The sequence below is a fragment of the Asparagus officinalis genome, chromosome 3, assembly GCF_001876935.1.
Source record: "Asparagus officinalis chromosome 3, Aspof.V1, whole genome shotgun sequence".
Lineage (NCBI taxonomy): Eukaryota > Viridiplantae > Streptophyta > Magnoliopsida > Asparagales > Asparagaceae > Asparagus > Asparagus officinalis.
In genome coordinates this window covers 87,900,093-87,919,982 of record NC_033796.1, presented here as the reverse complement: position 1 = coordinate 87,919,982, position 19,890 = coordinate 87,900,093, and the positions used below count along the sequence as shown (strand labels likewise).

General features: G+C 36.4%; 1 protein-coding gene across 1 annotated transcript in view; it reads right to left on the bottom strand.

The window, feature by feature from the left end:
- The window catches only part of LOC109832371 (protein LIKE COV 1-like), a 24,172-nt gene extending 18,970 nt beyond the window's left edge, over positions 1-5,202 (bottom strand). The window contains exons 1-2 of the mRNA XM_020399759.1: positions 5,036-5,202; positions 3,606-3,658 (exon numbers count right to left, since the gene is read on the bottom strand). Of these exons, the coding sequence (XP_020255348.1) occupies positions 3,606-3,658; positions 5,036-5,179 (197 nt within the window). The 5' untranslated portion in view covers positions 5,180-5,202. The remainder of the gene's footprint in view (positions 1-3,605; positions 3,659-5,035) is intronic.

Sequence of the window (19,890 nt, the reverse complement as noted above, 5' to 3'; positions counted from 1 at the left end):
CTTACATTATAGTAGAATTTTATAACATAATATAATTAATATATATTATATATTATAATATAATTAATATATATTAGATATTTAAGAAATTAATACTTCAAAATTATCCCACTTTATCCATGGCTGTCCCAAAGTTAAAAATGATGTACTTTTTAGAGGTTGGAACAAAAATTTTGTATAGAAGTTTGATAATTTTGGAAAAAGTGAGAGTAATTATCTCAATCTCAATGTCCAATAAATAACACATTAAAGTAAAATCTCAGTTCTATTGTCCTAATAAATAACATCATAAAGTTAAACTCCTAGACTGTGAAACTTCATTCTATAGGCAGAGAGCTAAAATTAACTAGGGGATTCGTGGAGATAAAAGCTCACATTTCTTTCACTCTGTGATGAAGAATAAAAGGCATCACAACAGAATCATGACTCTGCATGATAGGGCTGGAAACAGATTAACAGAGATATCAGATATTGTTTCTGAATTCCTGGATTTTTATAAAAACCTTCTGGGTACTTCAACATCTACCTTACTGCCTGATCCAGAGGTTATATCCAATGGCCCTTTGCTCTCACCTGATCAAAGGAATATGCTCAACTCTCCTGTCACTAGGGAGGAAATTAAACAAGCAGTTTTCTCCATACCTAATGAAAAAAGTCCTGGACCTGATGGCTTTAGTGCTTATTTCTTCAAAGCTTCTTGGAGTATAATTAAAGAGGAACTTTATGAAGCAATTGAAGAATTCTTTAATTCTGGCAAATTGTTGGGTACATTCAATTCCACAACTATCACTCTGATTCCTAAAGTGCTCAATCCTCAAAATGCAACTGATTTTAGGCTAATTGCTTGTTGTAATTGTGTTTACAAAATCATTTCAAAAATCATTTCAAGGAGGATTCAGAAGATCATGGGATACTTGATTAGTGATGCTCAAAGTGCATTTGTGAAGGGGAGGCTTATTTCTAGCAATATTCTTCTAGCTCATGATCTCATCAAACATTACACTAGGAAAAATACATCTCCAAGAGGCATTCTAAATATAGATTTTAGGAAAGCTTTTGACACAATAAGCTGGAAATTCCTCAGGAGTATGTTGATAGGGCTGGGTTTTCCTGATAACATGATTGGATGGATAATGGAATGTATTTCTACTCCAAAATACTCTCTGTCAATCAATGGAACCTTGCATGGATATTTTCAAGGTGCTAGAGGATTAAGGCAAGGTGATCCTATGTCTCCATATCTGTTTGTAATCGGCATGGAATATTTATCTAGGAAGCTGGATACTCTCAAGGGTGATAGGCTATATAAATTTCATCCTAAATGTAATGGATTGAAAATTTCACACCTGATTTTTGCAGATGACCTCCTGCTATTTGGTAAAGCAGATATGAGTTCAATTACAAGATTAAATGAGTGTCTCATGGAGTTTAGCCAAGTTTCAGGTTTGGAACCAAATCCTGCTAAATGCTCAGTATTCTTGAGTGGTATTGATGAGGTTTTAAAAGCTCAAATATGCTCATATCTCAAATTTTCTGAAGGGGTTCTACCATTGAGATATCTGGGAGTTCCACTTATCTCAAAAAGATTATCTTGGCTTGATTGTTCTCCTCTTATAAGCAAAATCTCCTCTCAGTTTCAAAATTGGCAGAATAACAAAACTCTATCTTATGCAGAGAGACTGCAATTGATAAAGTCAGTTATCTTGGGGATTCAAATGTTTTGGACAAGTAATTACATTCTACCAATTAAAGTTCTAGAGAAGATAGATAAGATGTGTGCTGATTTCCTTTGGGGACATAAAATGCACTTGGTGGCTTGGTCTGCAATTTGTCAGGATCATAAACAGGGTGGTTTGGGGGTGTATTCAGCAAAAATTTGGAATTTTGCTTCTGCTGCTAAGCTGCTTTGGATGATCCATAATAAGAAGGACATTCTGTGGATTAAATGGATACATGGAAACTATTTGCGGCAGAACAATGTTTGGCAAGTGCAAAACAGAGAAAGTGACTCTTGGATGTGGAAACAAATTCTGAAAGTTAGGGATTTGTTAGCATTGAAGTTTGGTAATACTGATAATCTTCTTTCAGTCATCAATAATTGCTGCACTGGAGATAAATTCAGCATTTCTGCTATGTATAAGAGACTAAACCAGCAGGTTCCTTCAACAGCAATATCAGGAACTATTTGGGGTGGTTGTCACTATCCTAAACATTCCTTCATATTATGGTTGGCTTCCATCTCAAGGTTGTTAACTCAAGATAGACTGTGCAGAATGAGGATTCTTAATTCAAATCAGTGTGTGCTATGTTCTGATATCAATCAAAAAGAAACCTGCAAACACTTATTCTTTGACTGTCAATACTCATCGACATTTTGGAATAAAGCAATGGACTGGGTTGGCTTTAATTGGAAGACGTGTAGCTGACATCATCTTTCAACCTGGTTTAGTATGAGTTTGAGAGGGACTGACTTTAAAGCAAAGCTTAAAAGGATGGTTTTATCAGCATCAGTTTATATGCTCTGGTAGGAGAGGAACCTTAGGCTTTTCCAAGGACGTGCACGAGATTCTGATACTCTCTTTCGTGCACTAAAGTTCAGTTTATACTCTAAGCTTCTGAATGTAAAAATTCCAATTCATGTAAAGGATCATATTGAGAGACTAGCATGAGGGATTGGAGCTACTGCAGGCTCTGGTTTGATATTTAGAAATGTAATTCATTTTCATGTAAGACGTTTTCCACTTTTATAGGAATATATTATATTATTTTAGTGTGGAAAATTAATGATCCATTTAATGGGAAGTTGCCAATGATCAAGGCAACTACCCATGATCTTCCCCCACATTTTGGAAACCACCCACTCTTTCACTATCTTGTCCACTACTCTATGATGGCTAGAGTAGTATAAGTAGACAATGTGTGTTTCATGAAAGGTCACCAAATCTACTCTCATATTTTATACACCATCTAAAAGTGAAAGGAGGGTTTGGAACCATCAACATTAATTAGAGCTTTCTAAAGTGCTATTGAGGTTTTCAAAAGCAATGGCTGGAGGTAAATTAATCGATCTTATCTTGTTGCTTCCGCTTTATTATTATATGTTCATATGGAAATTAGAACATGTAAATTTATGTGATATGTTTTACATTTCATACTTATATTTTTGACTGTTTTTATAATACAGCCATAGATATGGACACCTAGACTTTTTATTGGTTTTTCAAAATCTTATTCACTTACTACAAATTCATATACTAAGTCAATTCTATAGAATGGCTGCTCTTACTAGAACAGGGGGGCATGTGAGGTTTACATAAATAAACAATATCTAAAAGAGGAAGTGCTGGAAATCTTAATTTCTTTTGCTTACAACTTTTTGATATTGTGATTAATCCAATTTGTCACCCTGTAAGCGATGAACTAGGTTGTATGCAAAGAACAACATGCCATTGATTAATTTATATTTAATGATGTAGGACCTGATCCGTTTGCAATTTCATCCGCAAAATATATGCATATAGATTATTATATAAATAGCATTGTAATCCTGCATGGAACATACATCAACCCAAATTTTAGGAAGGCGCGAGCGCCAAAGCACTTACCATCCTGTCATAAACTTCTTTGAGGCCCAGCTACGAATAACTTTGGAACATGCCTATACAATTGGGAAAAGAGGTTATGAATTTCTTATATACAATAAGGAAAAGAGGACTCTGACTTATAATCAGAACGGTAAACAGACAGATATGATCGATGGAGTAATACTAGTTGCAACTCGGTATAAGTTCTTACAACATAAATGTGTTTCATAATTCATCTAGAGAGTTATTAAGTTAAATGGGGGCAACAAAGCGTTAGCACAATCTTATAAACTGTAAATCGGCGGAAGTTATGAAGAAGGCTTTTACAAAGTTCAGTTCCACATTAGGAAACCTGATGCCAAATTGCTCATATCTAAAAATAATTAAGCCTTACAGAACAAAAGGGTCGCTATACTAGATGACAAGGCGTCTTGATATTGGATGTTCCGGTATATTATGAAAAACATAATTTTGTACTAGTCAATCGCGTGATGACAAGGCGTCTTCGATATTGGGTGCCCATATCGAAGGTCTCTCTAACATAAAATAGCTGCCTGCTGAAACTGTAGGTTACAATGTACTTTTTGGAGGAGATGAATTATGTGGTGTAAGTACTCTGTATGTGCCGGTATGAAATTTAAAACACCCTATTAATTACATTACAGGTTGTAGTTATACAAGGTCAGTATATATATTAGAAGAACATGTCCATTGTTTTTACGCCGGTGTAATGGCATTCAGCAAATGATTTATCTCTACGAACGTAAGCAGGTGGGATAAATTGAAAACTCATAAGTTAATTAGCGTATTGCCTTTCTGGGGAGAATGAGATCAATCAGTGATCATCAGCTCCTCCCGTATACACAACGCTCGTCCGCAATTACTTTGTTCGCATTCCTCAAATCATGATCAATTCCCTACAAAACGTACACCCCACCTTTTTCAGGTTGTTCTCATCTAGGTAGACATATATACCACTATTGACGTGATCGTACCAGCTTGCCATCTCAATTTGATCATTTCATTCAAGGCTTAAATTATCTTTTAGAAAACCCTCGATCGGTTCCTTCTATGCAAATTTCACATCAATTTCGAGAAACCCCGGGTAAAACTATACCTTCTATGTTTCTTGTTCGCGGACTTTCGCATCAATGCATGTCTACGGAATTTCACATCAACGTATAGGCAATCGCGACACCTCGTCGCATTTGATGCGAGGGAAAAAAGGCTTGGGAATGAGAACATCTACAGAATCCATTTTTAATCAAAACTTCACGAAATTTCATCTTTCCATTTCCATATATATCAATCTTGAAAACAGAAGGTTGTCTACGTTCTACATGCATGAGAAATATCATAAAAAGAGCTACGATGTCACTAATGTGAGACAAAGCAACGAAAGATACCTAGTGTTTGGTGAAAAGGGTAACCAAGATCTAAGATCATTTTACCTCGACGCCGGTGAGCTGGTGGTGGTGGTGGGAGCAAGGGGGAGGGCAGGCGACGGACGGCGAGGATGGGGCCACGTCATCGAGGGCTTCGCCGACCGGGATGAGGAGCTCGCGGTCTCTTTCTCGGTCTCTCGGCGTCGCCATTGGCTGGTGTTGGTTGTTGCGACCTCCTCTCAATCTTCTTGTTTCCGCGGACTAATTAAAACTGCTCCGCTACTAAAAGCCCGGGCGCTTAACGGAAATGTCGGATACACACACTCAGCAAAACTCTCCCGAAAATAAATTAATGAATAAATTTCACCAAACCCTCACGTGTTGTTGGCTCCCGAAACAATACCAAAGTACAAAGGGTGTCAAACTGATATAATGGGAATTTTATTTAAAACATATTCACAGTTAAAACTGCTTCTCTTAAAAAAGATTCGGAGAGTTTTTGTATTTATCAATTTTCTGTTTTTTTTCCTTTCAGCAATTCTATTTTCTTTGTGGTAAGTAAGGCATTGTTGTGTGCCATTTAATTCCATCCTGAATACAGTAGTTATCAAATTCCTTTGAATCAAATTCACAATCTCTATCAGATCTTAATATTTTAGTGTACCTCCCAAGAGTTCTTTCCACTTTTGCTTTATAGCTTTTAAAAAAAAATTAAAAAGCCTCAAACTTTTCATCAAAAGATAAACAAAAATAAATTTTGAATAGTTATATATAAATGTAATAAAATATTTCTTGTTACCATGGGTTTTTACACTTAATGGCCTACAAATGTCTGATGAATTAATTAATCCCAACAACTCAACTGTGGTGTCATAATTATCCTTGATAGCTTTCTACATACTGGCTTATAGGTTTCAAAAACATTTAGGAAAAATGATTTAAGGACCCAAAATATGGGACCAAGGGAGGGGACAGGTGATGTGTTCCCTCCCTATTGTATAATGAGTTGGCATGGCCAACTCATTATGCAAGAGGGAGGGGACACCTCACCTGTCCCCTCCATTGGTCCCATATTTTAGGTCCCCGTACCAGCACTCAAACATTTAGAAGATCATCTTTTATCGACATCAACATCAAGCTTTTCATATTCTTGTCCTTAAGATGTCACTGATCAAATTCCTTTTCCAGAATCTTAAGTAGCATCTTTATTCAGAACTGGAGCAGCACTCTCAAGGTCACTATCTATATTGTCATGAATTAAGCTGTACTTGATTAATTTTCTAGTGCTCACAATTTTCTCCATGGAAACGTTTAATCATTGACAACTCAAAAGTAATAAATTTGCTAGTCATTTTCAATGATAGTTGTGTAGATACAAATAAAATAATGATATACACTGATAACGAAAAAGATGAATATGAAAACCATATCAAAAGAGCAAATTATTAAAATGTGGCAAACAAAATATCAAATAACCAATGTATAAAACATTGGCTGATATATTGATATATTGGATTCCACAGCAACCCGCAACAATATTTATATGTTACTAGCAGTGGTCGGTTTTAAGAGTTTTTCCTAATATATCAGCCAATATTTAACATATCTCAATATTCACAACATATTGTCTGATATTATGTTTTTTATTTAGATTTTTTTGTGTGTTTGGTTTGATTTTGGGTTTCCAAATGAAACCCTCCATTTACTTCTACTTCAAAAATCAATCGATCTCATAAAAATCCTAACCCTTACAATTTTGGCACTCCTCTCTCTCTCTCTCTCTCTCTCTCTCTCTCTCTCTCTCTCTCTCTTCTCTGTCGGTAAGCTCTCTCCCCCATTTCCGCCCTCTATCTTCACTGTTCCTCTCCCGACTATCTCTATCTGCCCCTCTCTCCACCCTCTCTTTCTCTCTCTTCCTGACTCTCTCTCCTCACTTCCCCCTCTACCCCTTCCTTTCTCTCTCTCTCTCTACCCCTCTTTAATCTCTCTACTTATTTTAATGTTATGCACTTTGAAAGTTTCACAATGCAATTAAGAGAAAGTTTTTTCAATGTGTTAGTCGTCCTAAAGATATATCATGATGCCATTTTTTATGTTTAGAATTTATTAAATATGTTTAGATTACATATCAGAACACTGTAGTATGCATGAACATCATCTGATATGACATCGTGATATTTACTGCATATTCTTGATATATTTTTGATTTTTAGAATTTGATATGGATTTTGGTCATCCGATATTTATGCGATATTCAATATTTAAAATAATGTAAATGAAAACTGATATGATTTGTTATATAAAGATGCGGAAAAGAGGGAAAAAATGACTATCAGATGATATATACTATACATTAAAAAATATCAAGCAATTTATGTAGTAAGATATGAAAACTTGCAAGTGGGGCCGAAATTGATGTAGACAAAACAAGCACGGAAAAACAATAGACCAACTACAAAAAATCGAGGCCTCTTAATACTTGGTCAGTTTCCTAATAGTTGAAAGGGTACCGTTATTTGGATTAGCGGTTTATTTGGAAAATCAAAATTGAAGTTTTGAGAGGTTGTTGACATGGTTATGACTGAGAAGATTAGAAGGCAAAAAGAAGGAGTCTCTAGTTCAAGGTCGGTACTGAATGTTGAAAGTAGAGGAAAAAAAGAAACTTGAATAGAGAAAATAGCTGTGGGAGACCAAATTCGAGGAATGGCAGGTCAAAATACAGAAATCATAAAAGCAATCAAGAGATTGATTGCTGGAACTGTGGCAAGTATGGGCATTATGAGAACCAGTGTTCGGAACCTAGGAAAGACAAGGAGAGAAAGACTGAAGCGAACGTTGCCTCAGGAGAATCAGATGATGCCCTTATTTGCTCGTTAGAGAGCAAAATAGAATCATGGGTGCTGGATTCGGGAGCATTGTTTCATGCTACCTCAAATAAAGATATATTTGAGAACTATATTCTAGGAAATCTAGGAAAAGTCTACCTTGGTGATGACCAGGCGTGTGATATAGTTGGAAAAGGAGTAGTACAGATCAACCTCAATGGGTCTGTATAGAAATTGAATGATGTGAGACATGTTCCTAGCTTGAGGAAGAATCTGATCTCTATAGGACAGCTGACAAAAGAGGGATATATAAAAACTTTCGCATGTGATACGTGGAAGGTTACCAAGGGGTCTATGATTGTTGCTCGTGGCACAAAGAGTAGGACTCTCTATATGACGACAGATGTATGTAGTTCCATTGCACTGGTTGAGAGCAAAGAAGATCCAAATTTGTGGCACAAAAGGCTTAGTCACATGAGCAGCAAATGACTAAAGGTTATGCAGTCGAATGGAAAGCTACCAGGTTTGAGGTCGATTGATCTTGACTTATGTAAAAGCTGCATCTGCCTACCTGATCAACCAGGGACCATCAGTACCTTTGGAGCACAGAATACCCGAAGAAGTATGTGTTGGCCTTCTTGTTTTGATGATGTTTAACAAACAATTTACCACTAATGTTATTTGTCTAGTATTTGTGTTTTCTTATTTATTATAGACAAACAACGAGTTGGAGGATGGATGGAATAGAGCTTCAACGATGATATCCAATGGAGGTTGGCGGAATAGTGGAGTGAAGCATTGCAATTCAAAGTTAAAGATAAAGTTCAAGCTTCATCCGCAAGGTCACCAAGTCAAGCTTATTGAAGATCAAGATCGGCTTGGGTAATCTAGTTTAGATTTTATATTATGTGTGTTAGATACTCTAAGCTCAATATCATATACACACACATTTATTGGTTTCTTCGTATATATATATAGTTATATATATATACATAATTTTTGGTTTCTATGCATATATATAGTTATATATATACATACATAGTTTTTGAGTTTTCATGTTTATAAATATGAAATCACATGTTTCATATTTACTATTGTGTTTTTGAAAACATTGCATAGAATATGCAATTTTGTGAAAATTCTTTATTCTTAGTTTTTGGACTTAACAATTATCATATACATATTTTATTAAGTCTACATAATCATTATGCAAAGTTTCAAAACATGGTTTAGCCTAAATGTCAAAATTCACATGTTTACATTTTTGTGTTTTGGACTATTTTTCAAAATGATGATATTTTTCATTTGGGAAGTCCTTTTTGGAAACCAGTCATTGTAGTATGTTTAATATCATGTCTATAATCATTCCCCAAAATTTTATATTTTTTGGAATTTATTTGATATTTTTAAACAACGTTTTAAAATCAAAAAAACAGTTTTCAGACTTCATTTTCATGTATCAGTATGCGGTCAACCGCGCCGGTCGACCGCACCTGAGTTCATTTGTCAGTGGGCAGCAGAGAGTTTGTCGGTCGACCGCTACGGTCGACCGAGAGCTCGAAATTTCCATCGGTCGACCGCACCGGTCGACCGAAGAAGTCTCAGCTCGATTCTCAGATTGGGATCTGGATCGTGGTCGACCGCGAATTTTTTCGGTCGACCACCGGACTCCCAACGGTAATGTTGTACAGAAATATGTTTCCTGATTTTCTGGGATTTTTGTTGATTTGGTTTTGGGTTTTAGCTGTTGTTTCTTTTCCTATATAAACTCCCAAACCCCCTTCTATTTCAGCAACCCATTAAAGAGTTTTAAAGAAGTTTTAAAGAGTTTTGAAAAGGGTTTTTAGTTACATGAGCTTATTGTATTTATATACATAGTATATTAGGGTTGTGAGAGATTGTAACATTGAGTTGTGCTTAATTGAGTTCTCATCTATTGTAGAGAATAAATTTATATTTGTTACATTGTGAGTGTTGTAGGTTTTCGGTGAGCTAGAAAACCGAGTGTGTTGTGAAGTTTTTGGTGAACTAGAAAACCGATTGTGAGGAGTGACGTTGATCGATGAGCGTTGAAAACCGACACTGTGAGGTGTAAACGTTATTCGGGTGAACGTAGAAAACCCGGTTGTGATAGTGGATTTCTCCCCGGAAGTGGGGAGCGGAGACGTAGGACGGAAGGTCCGAACTCCGTGATCATATTGTGTGTTTGAATGTGCTTTGGCGTTTATTCTTATTTGTGCTCATTGCTCATTTCGCTATTGTCTCATTATTTATATGATCCACTATCTAGTTCATATTGTTTACCCCTTGTGTTAGTTTTCATATCCTTACATACATCATATTATATATCTCTTTGATAGGATATATCATCTGGTGTTAGTTTATATATCCTTGCATATATATATTCATCATATAGGATATATCTCATTGTTCATATTGCTTATCCTAGCTTATATAGTTGTTATATTTCATACTTGCTAGGATAACTTGTTAATTAATTTTAATTGGCATATAATCGGATTAGATTAGCATAAGACCCTAATCACCCCCCTCTAGGGTCTAACAGTATGGAGCTGAAAGGAGGTAAACCTTTCTTATCTAAGAGTCTTTGGAAGAAGATCTTAGAAAAAGATTGACTTTTTTCTTTATTATGTAAAAAGATCTTAGAAAAAGATTGACTTTTTTTAAAAAAAAAATTTATAATCGATAAACGATTGTAACAGATTCAATGGCAATAAAGAAATTAATTTCTGACGCAAACACGCTGGCGACCATAGTGGGAGCCAACAACTTCTCCACTGAAGCTGTCGTTCCGCAACCATGGATCCGGATCCTGATTGACGAAGAGGTTAGGTATGAGTTTGATCAGGCCAAGTCCGAGGAGTATCTGTCATCCTCCTCCTCTGGATCATCCTCACTTTACAAGCACAAGAAGATCAATGCCCTGTTACTACTGCAACTGCATCTCGCAACGCCCCTCCGACATCTAATAAAGTTGGATCTGTAGATCTGAACTCCTCCTTAATCAAGGAGTTGAGTACTGAAGGCGCGCCAATTCTGTCAAAGAGAGTCCGCCTAAGGCAGCATCAACACCTCGCACGCTAATTCGCCAATGCTTTGGAGCCTATTGATGGGATCTACTATGAGGCGGATTTGAAACTCAAAAGGTGCGAAGTGCCCCAACAGCGAACAAATAGATCCTCCTCCCAACCAGCAACGAATGAATGGATCCAAGTCAGAAGGACACATTCAACCCTTGAGGAGCAAATCCAAAAATGCCTTGCATTGCTTGCACACTCAAGAATCCTTGTGCAGGAAGGCAGGAAATTGCAGAAAGAAGAGGTGGCCCAAAAACCACCAAAACTACGTAAAGTATGGAGGTCAAAGGTCAAAACAGCGCTCGAAATCCTTAGAAATTACGAACCACAGTCTGCTAGCTCGGCCAAAGCTGAGCCACCCAATGCTGGCTCGCTAGCTCGGCCAAAGCTGAGCCACCAAATGCTGGCTCGGCCAAGGCCCAGCCACCAAATTCTGGCCCGCGCCAAGTCCAAGCCAGCTCAGCTCACATTGCACCTGGTTCACCTCCCGCGGTCAATTTTGAGTCTCTGACAGCCCTTGTTCCTGTTCCAACTGCTCCCGTACTTTCGGTGAAGTCCTAAGATAGTGTTGACCTGTCAAAATTCAAGATTATGATGGAGGATCGTCTTGGTCCTTCATATGAGGATCGAGGCAAAGCTCAGGTTAAACAATGCTTGGGTCCGGTGAATAAACACCGAGCGACTCTTCAAGCTGGGGGTCGTACGTATCCTCCTAACAAGTTGAAGCCATCCCATATCGGGAAAACACCCATAACTACCCGTTTAGGGTTGCACGTCCAGATTCAGGAGCCCGTTGAGATTCCACACTCGCAAGGGGGTGGATCTATACATGTGACTCCTAAGAACTCCAACAAGGTGTTACATACCTGGAAGGATACGTGTTTGTTACATGAAAACGTCATACCTGGGGAATCAAATTAACAACTGATAGGTTGCTCAGGCCACAACGCCGTTAAGTTGTATTATCAGGCCGAGGGTACGAAGAAATCTCGAAAGAGAAGTATTGTACTCTCACTGTCCTTATAAGAGGTTAATCAGGATAGTATTATCAGAGTGTAGCTACCCCAAGACTGGTCCACAGAGGGTCTCGGTATTCGAGAAAATCTCCACTGAAGTGTCTAAATCTAAATCAAGACGCTTCTACAATAACAAATCTGCCTGCCATGATGATGAGCTTTCAGAAGTTACCATTAATGTGGTCGATAAAGGAAAATCGATAAGGCGTTACATCCCTGATTCTTTCTCGGAGGCATCTTAGCTCATCACTTGGTTATGGTCAGGAACTAGACTGTTGGCCTTCTTGTTTTGATGATGATTTACAAACAATTTACTACTAATGTTGTTTGTCTAGTGTTTGTGTATTCCTATGTATTGTAGATAAACAACGTTGTTGGAGGATGGATGGAATAGAGCTTCAACGATCATATCCAAAGGAGGTTGGCGGAATGTCGGTGAAGCTTATGCAATTCAAGTTAAAGATCGAGTTCAAGCTTCATCCGCAAATATATCAAGTCAAGCCAATTGAAGATCAAGATTGCTTGGGTAATGTAGTTTTAGATTTTATATTATGTGTGTTATATACTCTAAGCTCAATATTTATACACACACATTTATTGGTTTCTTCGTATATATATATAGTTATATATATATACACAAGTTTTGGTTTTTATGCATATATATATAGTTTTATATATATACATACATAGTTTTGAGTTTTCATGTTTATAAATATGAAATCACATGTTTCATATTTACTATTGTTGTTTTGGTATTTATTGCATAGAATATACAATTTTGTGAAAATATTATATTCTTAGCTTTTGGACTTAACAATAATCATATACATACTTTATTAAGTCTATATAATCATTGTGCAAAGTTTCAAAACATGGTTTAGCCAAAATGTCAAAGTTCACATGTTTCCATTTTTGTGTTTTGGACTATTTTGTAAAATGATGTGTCATTGTAGCATGTTTATTATCATGTCTACAATCATTCCCCAAAGTTTTACATTTTTTGGAATTTATTTGATATTTTTAAACAGGGTTTTAATATCAGAAAAACATATTTCCAGTATCAGTTATCGGTCGACCGATCCGGTCGACCGCTCATATTTTTAGTCGTCACTGGGCTCCAGAGAGTTTGTCGATCGACCGGTGCGGTTGACCGAAAGCTCAATTTTTTATCGGTCGACCGCACCGGTCGACCGACGAAGTCTCTGTTTGTTTCTTCATTTTTCAAACCTGCTCGCGGTCGACCGGATTTTCCGTCGGTCGACCGAATTCCTTCTTTCGGTCGACCGAACGTTCTGTCGGTCGACCGACAATAGAACCGTTGGTTCTAACAGATATTTCTGAGCTGATTTTTCTGGGGCTTTTTGGTCTTTCTGTTTTGGGGTTTTGGCTGAGATTTCAAGTGGGTATAAATACCCCATTGCTGATCTCTTTTCAGTAAGCAAAGAAGTTTTTAAACAAGGGTTTTAAAAAGAGTTTAAGCTTGTTTAAGCTTGTTTAAGGGTTTAGTTTAAAGCTGTTTTAGTTTTCACAAGTGGAGGAGATCATCTTCTTGTTTGGGCTTCAATCTCCATCTCTCTATCTTGTTATTCATAGAAGAACCTCTAAACTCATTTCTAGCTATTTATTATTTTGTTTATAATTTCTATATGCTAGATTTTAATTGAGTTTAGTTTTGATTTATTGAATCTCATTGTTACACACGCCCACTTGAGCTTATTGTATTTGCATACATAGTATATTAGGGTTGTGAGAGATTGTAACATTGAGTTGTGCTTTATTGTGTTCTCATCTATTGTAGAGAACAAATTTATATTTGTTACATTGTGAGTGTTTTAAGGTTTTCGGTGAGCTAGAAACCGAGTGTGTTGTGAAGTTTTCGGTGAACTAGAAAACCGATTGTGAGGAGTGACGTTGATCGGTGAGCGTTGAAAACCGATATTGTGAGGTGTAAACGTTATTCGGGTGAATGTAGAAAACCCGGTTGTGATAGTGGATTTCTCCCCGGGAGTGGGGAGCGGAGACGTAGGACGGAAGGTCCGAACTCCGTGATCATTTGATTGTGTTTGAGTGTGCTTTGGCGTATTTATTTTTGCATTCATCTTATATCGCCATTTGTGCATTGCTCATTTATTTCATCCACTATCTTGTTTAGATTGTTTACCCCTTGTGTTAGTTTATATATCCTTGCATTATATTTTTTATCATATAGGATATATATCTTGTTGTTTATATTGCTTATCCTAGCTAATATATATTGTTGTATTTCATACTTGCTAGGATAACTTATTAATTAATTTTAATTAGCATTTAATCGGATTAGATTAGCATAAGACCCTAATCACCCCCTCTAGGGTCTAACAATTGGTATCAGAGCTTGATGCTCTTTTATTTAAGGTCTAATCGTCTTGAGTTAAAGATCCAAGTTATCTTTTTGTGCTAATCTTATTTTGATTGCATTTGTCTTGCTTGCACTCTTATATAGTTATCATGGTCATGAAGCATGCACTTTTGTTAGGTTATGAATCTAATGTTGCTCCTAAATTCATTAATTTTCCCTATGCACAATGGGCTACTAGATTTAAACTTTTTGTGCAATCTAAAAATATTGATTTATGTGGAATTATTGATGATGCTTATATTGCACCCACTTTGAAGAAATCCAAGTGGAACAAAAATGATAAAAGATTATTTACCATGAACAAGGTTGTGTTAGAATATATGCTTAATGCACTTGATTTTTCTTGTTCTAACAAGTTTGTTCATTTTGATAGTGCTTACAATTTATGGAAATTCATAGAAGCACATCAAGAGGACTTGGAGGTGATCCAACAAGCTTTGGAGGATCCCGCTTCAAGTTCATATGAAGCAACATGCACACGGCCACTAGGCGATAGCCTAGTGAGGTTTGCGAGTTCGAAACCATAAATGATTTACCTAATGATGAACTTGCTTGTGCTAGTGAAAAATTATTACACGCCTTTAACAAATTGCAAAATGATTTCATTAATTTACAAAGCAAGCATGAATTTTTAAAATCCGATCATGAGATGTTAGCATCTAAGTTTGAAACTATTTCTAATGAAAATGTGATCCTTAAAGAAAACAATAAAAAATAAAAATTGGATCGTGTTTCTTTAACTTCAAACGTTGCTAGTTTAACTCATGAAAGAGATAATGCCATGTTAGAAGTAAAGAACATAAAAAATAATACTGCTTCTTTTATAAATGACTATTTATGTTCTACTTCTAAAAGTGCATATGTGCCTAAAAATGAAGACTTGAATCTTATGAAAAAATGCATTTCATCTTTAGATTCAACCTTGAAAATATGCATTGATAACTATAAGAAACTTATGGACAAGTGTGCTAAATCTAGTGCTACAAAATCACCCACATACTATGCACACTTGTATAGCAAAGTTTACAAGTGCTCCATTTGTGGTCGTAAAGGCCATTTAGCTAAATTTTGCTATGATGCACAAAAACATAAGAATATTAATCCTTCTTGTGCATCTCATCAAGTTTCTTCATCACATGTACACACACATGCACATGCATCTATTTCTCATCATAAGCATGCTAATGTGTATAAATGTGATCTATGTGGTCGGTTTGGCCATTTGGCAAAGTTTTGCTTTGACATGAAAAAGAATTCTAGATTGCCAAATGTTTTTCATAGACCACATGTTTTTAAATGTCATGTTTGTGGTGTTTTTATCTTTCTTTTTCTTGGTTTTGAAAATTATGCTTTGAAATCTTTGAACATGAAAATAATTTTTTCATTGATCAAATTCTTTTATTTTCATGATTATTAATTTTGTTTTGATGAGAGGACTACGTTTATATAACCCACCGGATTATTGGGTGTTTATTCCCAAACATTGTTTACCGGGTGCTAAAATTGTTCATATGGGTTGATACTAACTCAAGAGCTAGATATAGTTGCCTCTCTGGATTTTTGAATCAATGATGATTTGATTTTACATTTTTTGATTTAAACTTTGATTTATGATTTCTCTTAGTTGATTTGTTTTCATTTGAAAACTATTTGCATGATTCTCATGTTTCTCTTCTTTTGATTTCATAAATCTATTTTTGATCTTTATGTTTATGCTTTGAGACACATTATCTCAATAATACATTCATATGTGTTCTCATTCTCTTGTAAGTATGTGAGTGATATTTAGCATATTCATCTATGCTTGCTCACATATGTTTGCCATGATCTTCATTGCATATATTCTATATGGCTTTTTGATAGGTCCCTATATCTTTTTATGTTTGATACTCACCCGTGCTTATTGATAGGGGGAGCTTTCGCTCTCTTATTCTTTTTGTCCCCTTTTTGATGTTGTCAAAGGGGGAGAAATATTGTGAGTATATTCTTTCTTGTTTATATGCATGATATATTATACATTGTATGTTCATTTCCTTTCATGCATATATCCTTTTTGTAAATTGTTTGTCATCATCAAAAAGGGGGAGATTGTTGGCCTTCTTGTTTTGATGATGTTTAACAAATAATTTACTACTAATGTTGTTTGTCTAGTATTTGTGTTTTCGTATTTATTGTAGACAAACAACGTTGTTGGAGGATGGATGGAATAGAGCTTCAACGATCATATCCAAAGGAGGTTGGCGGAATGTCGGTGAAGCTTATGCAATTCAAGTTACAGATCGAGTTCAAGCTTCATCCGTAAATATATCAAGTCAAGCCAATTGAAGATCAAGATTGCTTGGGTAATGTAGTTTTAGATTTTATATTATGTGTGTTATATACTCTAAGCTCAATATCTATACACACACATTTATTGGTTTCTTCGTATATATATATAGTTATATATATATACACAAGTTTTGGTTTCTATGCATATATATAGTTTTATATATATACATACATAGTTTTGAGTTTTCATGTTTATAAATATGAAATCACATGTTTCATATTTACTATTGTTGTTTTGGTATTTATTGCATAGAATATGCAATTTTATAAAAATATTATATTCTTAGCTTTTGGACTTAACAATAATCATATACATACTTTATTAAGTCTATATAATCATTATGCAAAGTTTCAAAACATGGTTTAGCCAAAATGTCAAAGTTCACATGTTTCCATTTTCATATTTTGGACTATTTTGTAAAATGATGATATTTTTCATTTGGGAAGTCCTTTTTCGAAACCAGTCAATGTAGCATGTTTATTATCATGTCTACAATCATTCCCCAAAGTTTTACATTTTTTGGAATTTATTTGATATTTTTAAACAGGGTTTTAATATAAAAAAAACAGATTTCCAGTATCAGTTATCGGTCGACCGATCCGGTCGACCGCTCATATTTTTAGCCGTCACTGGGCTCCAGAGAGTTTGTCGGTCGACCGGTGCGGTCGACCGGTGTGGTCGACCGAAAGCTCAATTTTTTATCGGTCAATCGTACCGGTCGACCGACGATGTCTCTGTTTGTTTCTTCATTTTTCAAACCTGCTCGCGGTCGACCGGATTTTCCGTCGGTCGACCGAATTCCTTCTTTCGGTCGACCGAACGTTCTGTCGGTCGACAGACAATAGAGCCGTTGGTTCTAACGGCTATTTCTGAGCTGATTTTTCTGGGGCTTTTTGGTCTTTCTATTTTGGGGTTTTGGCTGAGATTTCAAGTGGGTATAAATACCCCATTGCTGATCTCTTTTCAGTAAGCAAAGAAGCTTTTAAACAAGGGTTTTAAAAAGAGTTTAAGCTTGTTTAAGCTTGTTTAAGGGTTTAGTTTAAAGCTGTTTTAGTTTTCACAAGTGGAGGAGATCATCTTCTTGTTTGGGCTTCAATCTCCATCTCTCCATCTTGTTATTCAGAGAAGAACCTCTAAACTCATTTCTAGCTATTTATTATTTTGTTTATAATTTCTATATGCTAGATTTTAATTGAGTTTAGTTTTGATTTATTGAATCTCATTGTTACACACACCCACTTGAGCTTATTGTATTTGCATACATAGTATATTAGGGTTGTGAGAGATTGTAACATTGAGTTGTACTTTATTGTGTTCTCATCTATTGTAGAGAACAAATTTATATTTGTTACATTGTGAGTGTTGTAAGGTTTTCGGTGAGCTAGAAAACCGAGAGTGTGTTGTGAAGTTTTTGGTGAACTAGAAAACCGATTGTGAGGAGTGACGTTGTTCGGTGAGCGTTGAAAACCGACATTGTGAGGTGTAAACGTTATTCGGGTGAGCGTAGAAAACCCGGTTGTGATAGTGGATTTTTCCCCGGGAGTGGGGAGCGGAGACGTAGGACGGAAGGTCCGAACTCCGTGATCATTTGATTGTGTTTGAGTGTGCTTTGGCGTATTTATTTTTGCATTCATCTTATATCGCCATTTGTGCATTGCTCATTTATTTCATCCACTATCTTGTTTAGATTGTTTACCCCTTGTGTTAGTTTATATATCCTTGCATTATATTTTTTATCATATAGGATATATATCTTGTTGTTTATATTGCTTATCCTAGCTAATATATATTGTTGTATTTCATACTTGCTAGGATAACTTATTAATTAATTTTAATTTGCATTTAATCGGATTAGATTATCATAAGACCCTAATCACCCCCCCTCTAGGGTCTAACATAGACGACCTAGACCGGATAGAGGAAACTCTTCGGATGATGAAACGTCCGACGCTAACTCCGCGATCGCTTCTGACAATACAGTGTCTAGCATAGAACAATCTCGTAAGACGTTCATGATCAACATTGAACAAATGGCCAAGATCCTCGAAGATGCTCTGGCCAAGCTAAAATAAAATTTCAAATTTAAGATGGAAATGACTATGCAACGGATAAGAGAATTGCATGATCAGCAGATTCAAACCTTATCGAATCAGCATGGCAAATCCAGTCGTCGCCACACTACCAATCAGGTAGACAACGACTCAGAGGTAGAGGAGATTGTCAATGCCGACACTCCTCCTAATAACAAAGATGCTAGGGATGGCCCTAACAATAATACCAACCCTGGGGGTGTCCCCATTACTAATAAACAACACTAGGGGTGGTCCCATTGTTCCTCCTCAAAATTGCCCGAAGAAAGATACAGGCGATGACGAGATGATGAAAGAGCTGGAGAATAAGGTCAATGCCTTAATGTCTACTCAAGAAGTGAGAAAAACGGGTATTCCATGTCCCTATCCAAGAAAGTGGGAATCAATTCTGTATCTGGGAAGTTCAAACTAATTAACTTCACATCATTCGACGAAAAAGGCTCACCCACTCAACACCTAATTTACTTCAAGTTCTACCTAGGTGTGATCTCCGACAATGAATCCTTGATGGTCTAGTCATTCGTTGGCACCCTTCGTGGAGCTACCTTCGATTGGTACTGTCATCTTAAGCCAGGAAGTATCAACAGCTAGGATAATATGGAGAGTTCGTTCCTCAACAACTTCTTCACGATGACATCGAAGTGTCAATTGGAGCCCTTTTGGACAAAAAGCTAAAGGACGGAGAGTCAGTTGACAGTTTTGTTAAACGCTTCCGCAACAAGGTGATGAATTGTTGAGATCTGGTCACTGAGGAATTCATCCTCCAAAGCTACCATAACAACCTTTCCATTAACGTCTTGAAAACCCTAGGGGTCGTGCCATCCATAACATTGAAAGAATTAAAACTACGCGGGAAATAGGTCGAATGCTTTATCAAAAGAAAAAAGCTTGAAAGAGGCCAACCGATGATTAAACCCCCAAACTCAAATTTTGCTTCTCGTGGTAAGGGAAAGGCACCTACAGCGGCTGTTGATGCTAATCAGACGTCACAACAGTAACCTCAGAAGTAGCGAAGGACCTAGGATTCGAGACTCCAAAAAGAGTACTCCTTCAAGGATAAAGAGGTTCCGGCTATCTTCAAATACCTCGAAAACAATAAAATCAAGCTGCCACCTATTACAAATCAGGAGGAAGCTAACAATACTTCGGATCCAAAGTACTGTGC